At 38.6% G+C, this 7,631-nt stretch overlaps 1 protein-coding gene across 1 annotated transcript; it reads left to right on the forward strand.

Moving 5' to 3' along the window:
* Positions 1 to 269: 269 nt before the first annotated feature.
* On the forward strand, positions 270 to 7,243 carry LOC103800978. The gene is made up of 4 exons (XM_009073373.1): positions 270 to 414; positions 1,166 to 3,094; positions 5,933 to 6,055; positions 7,206 to 7,243. Exons 1-4 carry the CDS (start codon positions 270 to 272, stop codon positions 7,241 to 7,243), a joined length of 2,235 nt encoding a protein of 744 aa, XP_009071621.1.
* The last annotated feature ends 388 nt before the right edge of the window (positions 7,244 to 7,631 follow it).

Below are 7,631 nucleotides of genomic sequence, written 5' to 3' on the forward strand. Positions count from 1 at the left end.
TGTGTTATAAAGTTGATTTGAAGGACTAATATTGAGAGCTTCATATAAAGGCTTACTTAGCAAAGGGCAACTGAAATAACCTGACCTTGATAGCAATGTTAGTTTTCTGCTTTTTGCTTGGAAGATAGTAGCTTCATCTTGCAAGTATCTGATTTCTTTGGGCCAAGAGAGGAATGTCTACTGAATTCTAGCAGCCTAAGAATCATTAGGTCACACAGGTTTTTTAAGTGGTTGATAGTGATCATTTATCTTTTAGTGTTTAAAGGAAAATGAATGCAGCCTCAAATCCAGAAAGTGGATCATACTCCACAAACCACCCAAGACCCTTTTTTTATGCACAGCCAGCACAACAGCCTTATCCAAATCCATGGTACCTCAGCCATGCATACAGTCCATACTGTGTGCCTGCTCCAGGTAAGGTGAATGAGAGCTGTCTGTGGTAGCTTTGCTTAGCAAGTTACTGCTAGAGCAGAGGAAGCAAATCTGTATCTGTGTTGATCAGCTTCTTGGGAGTTTAAGGTAGCATTGATGTAATGCTTCAGTTGTCAAAGATCTGATTTATTAAGTATTGTTTAAATATGTAGCTTGCATGCTGGAAAGCATCTGTTTCTGAAGAATGGAAACTAAGCAAAATATTAAGTAGTGGTAATCCTGCAGGCCCAGAGCTCTAGAATGTGCCTAGCAATTACTATGTGTGTCTGTATGAGCTCCATACATGGATGCATGATAAGTACTGACATATGCATATATATCTATATGGTAAACTTACAAATCTACACAGAAACCATATTGTTCAGTATACCCTGTAAACACTGTACTTGTGTTAACTTCTGTCTGGAGCTGTCTCTTTTTAAGAGACCAGTTCTATTGCAGTAGTTCATAAAATAGTAGAACAAGAAGTATAGAAAGCTAACTGGTGAATGTTCCAAGGACTAAAATCAAGCTCTGGTTAAAGTGTAGATGTCCAGATAAACTATGCTTTAACAAGGAACTCTCTCTGGGTTTTTTGCATCACATTTGCTTCCAAGCATTGAAAGGTGTTTTGTTTACTGATGTGTCTGATCTTGTAGCTGTTCCTTGTGTATGCAAGTAAATATTAATCAGAATGACTTTCTTCAGAAAGAAGATAGACTTGTCTCTTCTTCTTTTTACCCCCAATGTCTAGGCTTCCGGAGTGGCAATCCATATTTGCCATTTTATTCTGTTGCACTCCATGAGTACCCTGGATTTTTTGTTCCACAGTATCCAACGCATGCAAGAATGAACAGAAGGCCTTATTTTAATGCTGCCCCACCTTCCCCTATGTTTTATCATGCAACAAGGTTTAGACACTATAGTACCTCTGGAAGAAAAATGGAGACAAAAGAAACACAGACTGATTCTAGACAGCCTGAAAACAAGCAAAGAAAGGATCAAGATATCCGCACAGAAACGAAAGGTTGTGATGCAGGAAATATGGCCTGTGTTTCTTCTGGTATAGGTACAGAGACTGAAAGTACTTCAGAGAAACAGGATTCATCTGGATCTTCCATTGTGGTAGACAGAGAGTTTCATAACAAGAACCCTGCCAACTCTACGCAGTATAGAAAACTTCCTACTGGAAGCTATGCCTTTGAGAAGGAAGAAGTGAGGATAGAGTATGGAAATGGCACTCCGGCTATTCAGCTATGGAAGTCCTTTAAAGAAACTATCCCTTTGTATGATGTGGCAAGTGGCAAACCAGTCCCAGAGAACATAGTGCCATGTGACTTATTTTCTGTTAGCTCATGTGAAGGCATGATATATGGCCCTCCTGAAGGGGAGAAAACAGTGCCAGGAACAGCTGTAGATGACAAAAAAGCTGTTGTTCCCTCAATACAGGGTGCTGAAACTGTGCAACAAAAAGATGTCCAAAATAATGAACTGAAGCTGGATGCAGAAAAAACAGCAAATACAAGTCAACAGGCAAAATCCTCCCCAGGTGAAACCATGGCAGTGCAAATCACAGAGTTGGGGAGGTCTTTTGGTATAGATCAGCCAGTATTAAGGCAGGATGTGGTAATAGCTAAGAAATCTCGCACTAAAAAATCTACAGGCTCAAGAACTTCTCAAGAAGAGCCCGGCTTTATTCAAGCAGGACTGCTTCCATCTAATATGGAGCTAATGAGTGACCTGAATTTTCAGCAGAAAAAGCTGAATTTAAGCCATGGTGAAACCTGTGAAAATCAGAAAGATAGAAGTGTTTGGTGTGGTGAATCAATTGAGAAGTATATTCCCTCTAGCAGCTGGCTGGCTTGTGTGGACAGTATGGACACAAACTACAATGTTTGTTTGCCACAAAGGAAGCGTCAAAGTGTACTCAGTCTTTCTTCTGATGACATGTCCTCTAGAGAGGAAGGCTCATCACTTGATAATGCCCCAGTGTCTTATTTTGTCCCTGACTATGTGCTTCAGAAAAGCATGTATACCTTTCAGAAAAGTGTGGAGGGCTTGGAGAAAGACAAAATTAAAGGTGGTGGGTCCCTTAATGAAGATGAAGTGGTAGAAAAGGAGCAGATGAACAGCTTGAATGACCAAGATGTCAGCTCTTCAGCCACAAAGGTTAAAGAGGCTCCAAGTAAAGGTAAAATGATGGGAGCCTTTTCTAGATCTCCTGATAGGAAAAAAAGCAAGTCTCTCAACAAAAAGGCAGCTAACAATTTGTCAGAAGTTGAGGACTCTGAAGAATATTCTGTGAAGGGAGAAGAGGAAGATGAAGATGGAGAGGATGAGGAGGATGAGGATGATGACATGGATGAAATAGAGTATTTCTTTCAAGAAGCCCCTCCATATGCGATCTTGGCACCCAGTAAAGGAAGTTTATACCAAGTTGGCCAGAGAGTGCTTTGGAAACCACCTAAAAATGCTGTACCAGCACAATTAATTAGCTGGCCTGTTCAAGACAAAGTAAAAACTAGGAGTGGGATTGTTGAAAATACTGGTGTAGTTTACAAGCCAAAGGAGAAGGAACAAGATGAAGTTGCGTACAGTGACTATGGGTATTATGGAAGAAAGAGGCCTATGACAAGAAGAGAAGGACTTGAACACCAGCGAATGAGACGGAAATTCTTGGGAGGTAAGATAATTGCTGAGGACAAAGTGCTGATTAGTAGCATACACAAAGAATACCTAATTACAGATGCAAATTGTAGCTTGAACCAGTGGGAATATTAGAGGATGTTGTACCTGAAAGGTTTGGCTTAGAGCCAGAAGTGCTGTAGAATACCTTTTTTGAGGCAGGGGGAGTTTGCTGCAACTTTTTACCTATTGTATGAGGATTCTGCATCTTCACAACTACCAGAGAATTTTGCAGAAACTCTTCTTTGAGTTAGATTTGATAAACTGCACTTTCTGACATTAGTGGCAATTTTGAAAAGCTCAATGTCATTTAAATTCCACATTCACTGTTGCTTAATATCTTGGAAGCTCTGCATTTATGTTTATATGAACAGCCTGACTCTCCCATCACAGACCCATGCTATGTGGATTAAACAGGATTAAGATCATTATGATCTGGTGGACATAACCTGTGTAACTTCTTGGCAGAAGAGGAGTCAAACCATTAATTTATTTTTTTATTTTAGCTGCTGCTCTCTTGCTGTTAGCAACAAATGTTTTGCTGTATTTTTGAAAAACCAGTGTGAAATTGTATTAAATTTCACCTGGAAAAGAACATCTTATTTACTTAAAGGTAGATAGTGTTAGAAGTTGAATTAATCTGAACTGAGGCTAAGCAGAGTTATCAGTCAGGGTTTGTAACTGGTTATGTGGACACTTCAGTAGGAGGCCGTTGTTTAGTACAGTCATCTATTGTGATAGGCATCCAAAACAAGGTGATTTTCTTCTCATTACAGGCTTAGTGTTCTTAAAACTTATTTGCCTTCTGGTTTGTGGAGCAAACAGTATACCAGCATTAGCCAAACTAAATACTGACCCTAAATCAACTATTTTTTTTTAGGAAGGTTTTTAAGGGAGAACATGGGGATACCACCTGAAGAGTATTGGATTAGAAGTGGTGCTAAGCCCAAATTTACCAGCCAAATAAATGGTAGTCCCTCACCTTCAGCCAAGAGCAAAGAACAAGGTACAACTTCTTCAATGTGTCTTTGTCCTTAAGGATCATTCATAAGTATATGATACAAAATAGCAAGTATGTGATACTTGGGTAATATTTGAAAATAATAAAACTAATTCTTGTTGCTCGGATATTGATTAAATGCTTGTCAGTCAGTACATCTCACATATTTACATCCTTCTTAAACCCAAACAGGGGAATAAGGATGCAGTATAGCCACTTTTGGGTTTTAAGGTATCATGGGGAATCAAATTATCACATGCTTTGTGGCCAAGCAAAGCCTTTGTTTGTGCAAAGTTGCTACTGTCATAAACTGTAATATTAATTCTTTAACCTAATGCTTCTCTTGAGTGCGTAGTGGTAGCTCCTAATCTTCATGAGTAAATCACATAGGAAGTCATGTCTGATAGCTAGATAGGCCAACGTTCAGAGGAGCTAGCATGGACCTACAGTTGCCCTGATACTGCTAAAGGATGTAGGAGTGCAAATCATTGTGATCTAGCTGAGGAAAAGATTAAGAAATGGGTTATTCTAACCAAAGGAAAAGGTTAGATATTTTCAGTATGTTTTCTTAGCTCCTGAAGCAGAATTTTGTTTTTTTTCTTTACAATTGCTTTTTACTTGGAGTTCAAATCTGGTTCTGATGCTTTCCAAGTGTGTTTCTTAGTATAAGTGCTGTTGGGACAACTATATAATTTGCTGTAGTGTGGGTATGGCTACTCTCCTGAGTCACATGCTTTCAAGTGTCTCAGAATCGGTCTATCAATGGAGCGTGAAGCTATCTTCAGAACAGACTAATGACTTGCTTCTCTCTTCAGTTCACTGATGATAAACATCAGGTTTCCTGTATCAGCAGCCCAGGAGACTGTTCTTTAGAGTTTATTCCTTAGTTCTCAACATGGCTTTCCTGCTTGAGCATATTGGGGTTTAGGGTTATTTGCTCTTGCTTTGGAGGCTTTCTATCCACATACTTCAGTGTTGTAGGGCTTAGGTTTTTATGCTAGCCTGCTCTAGAAACTAACTTTAAGTTAGCAGCACTGTTCTTAGCTCCTTATCATAAATTCATATGATAATAGTTCTAAAATAGTTTTGTTACCTGTAAGTTTCAGCATGTCTCTTCTACCTCTCTGAAGTTATAGATGGTGCAGCATACTGAGGATGTTTGGTTTATGTGGTGCTCCTGGCTTTCTCTTCCTCCTTTCCAGCCCATGTAGTTTGAAGAAGCTATTGCATTCAGTGTTAGGAAGCAGGAATCATCTGAATGCTGTCCATGCCAATGGATGATTCAGAAGTGCTAGCAAAGTTACATCCTTTTTAGAATGTTCTATATATTAAGACTTGTTTTTTTCAAATTGATCTTAAGTGCTCAGCATGTAAGAGGGTTTGGCTAAACAAGTTATGTTGCTTTAGCAGTAATATTGTAAACTAAATTTGACTTCTTGAATGGTGTACCTGTGGTACATAACAGGTCTAAAGAATTAAGATCTTTTTTTAAAGACAGTTGGGTCACTTGGACAGCTATCCACTAGTCTTGAACACTTGAAAAGTGAACTAGAGCAGAATTATCCAACTCCTGCTATGTTCTTTTTGCCACATTAACACCTATCCAAATTATGACCTAAAATACAATGCGTCCATACAATTAGTTAGTGATTAAATATTATAGACATATAAGACTTGCTTGACATATGTACTGTCAATTCTATCTGCCACTAAAATGAGCACATAGAGGGGAAAGGAGAAAGAGGAATGCCCCAGACCAAGTGGGGAAAGCCAAGGTTAAATTAGTTTTAAAACTATGCTTTGGAGGAATAACATTAGTTGTATCTTGTTATTTAGGGTGCCCACCTTTACTTAAACCAAAGAAAAGAATAGGCAAGCCACCTTCCAAACGCAGAGACAGAAGATATGAGGTGGAAGAAGTAGAAGTGTGGGAAATGCCAAAACACAGTACACACAAAGGTTGGTATACAGTGACAAGTTACAAAAGTGACTGTTAGAAGGATTTTCTCATTACTGTCTCAGAGACTAACCTTTGTCAGTTTGAACTGCAAGGATGTTGGATAGCTTGTGAAATAACAGCAAATGCTGTGTATGCAGACAGGATCGGTGGGGGGAACTAAAGCTGAACTTTGAGCACTTGCTATGAAAATGTAGCTTTGACCGGGTTAGGTTCCTTCCCTTAATGTAAGGATGTGGGGAGTAAACACACACCAAAACCTACTGTTTTCTACTGTTGTCTAGTTGCTAGCTTTGGGTCCTGTGTCACTTTGCAGTATATACTTTCCTTTAAGTAACAGGTTTGTCTCTGCCAAAATACTGTAACTTGATACAACACAAATGGATATAGATAATTCTTAAGAACATCAACTTTATGGAGTGGGAACTTCTTGCTACTTCGGAGGAAGATGAGAAACAATGGAGGGGAAAATCATGTTAATTAGGTTCAATGCTACATAGTCTTTTGTACATTTGTGAGTCTGAAAAGGTTATAAACTGATAAGGATCAGTACATACAAGTAGCTACCTAAAAGGTCATATATCTTTCTGGAAAAGAATAAGGTAACATAGTAAAGCTAACTTGAATATTCTGTCAAGAAATACGTGAGTCAGAGTCTTTCTCATATTAAACAGAGGATTATACTTCCATGTATCTGCAAGGTCAGAAACAGACTAAAGTGTCTTACTAGTGAAAACTGGTGTCAGTCCTGAGGTTAGATTGTTTGAACACTGGTGTTAAACCTTTAACTGCTGATCTGTTTTTGGCAAAAGCATCCAGGAAAGTTCCAAAATCTCAAAACACATCTTAGTTGCCCCAGAAATAGATGGTGTTTCTTGGATCCTTTCAACAATGTAGGTACAAGAGCACACTGAAAATGTGCTATGAGTTTCATACAGAACTCTTATCTGTTATACTAGAATATTCTGAAGTCCAATACTACTCCTGCAGAATCTGTGCTTGGGAAGTTGAGTACATAATTCTAATATCAACCATCAGCGCCTGCAATAGGAACAGGAAATCACTGATGTCTAGTCTTCTTTAGAAGCAAATTGACGTATTATTTGGAGATAGAATTGCATACCTTAATCTTTTTTCTCTTTTAACCTTTAGGGCGTGGAACAAGAAAGTCCCTCTCTAAGAGAAGATAATTGCAAATATTGGGGCAGGAGGGGGGAGCTGTGTGGAAGGTTTGTTTTGCATAAATCAAAAGTTCAATTGTTGTTATTCTCCTACATATTTTGTAAGTTGCTGTGCACTCTTAATGGGTAAGAAGTGACACTGTAAAGACTGAGGACACTTAAAAATGGAATTCAGTATTTAACACCAATGTCACCTTTTTACAACTAGCGCATTCACTATTTAAATAATAAATTTAATAGAATTGCACTTTGACTTCTTGTGTTCCATCTGTACCTGCTATCAAAAAATCTTGAGATAGGCATGTGTGTGCACCAATACTACTATAGCATGCCATTAATTGCTGTTCTTAAACTCTGTGGGATTGTGAAGCCTGTCAATATCCTCTCATAGTTTGTC

The sequence above is a fragment of the Acanthisitta chloris genome, unplaced genomic scaffold, assembly GCF_000695815.1.
Source record: "Acanthisitta chloris isolate BGI_N310 unplaced genomic scaffold, ASM69581v1 scaffold1884, whole genome shotgun sequence".
Classification (NCBI taxonomy): Eukaryota; Metazoa; Chordata; class Aves; order Passeriformes; family Acanthisittidae; genus Acanthisitta; species Acanthisitta chloris.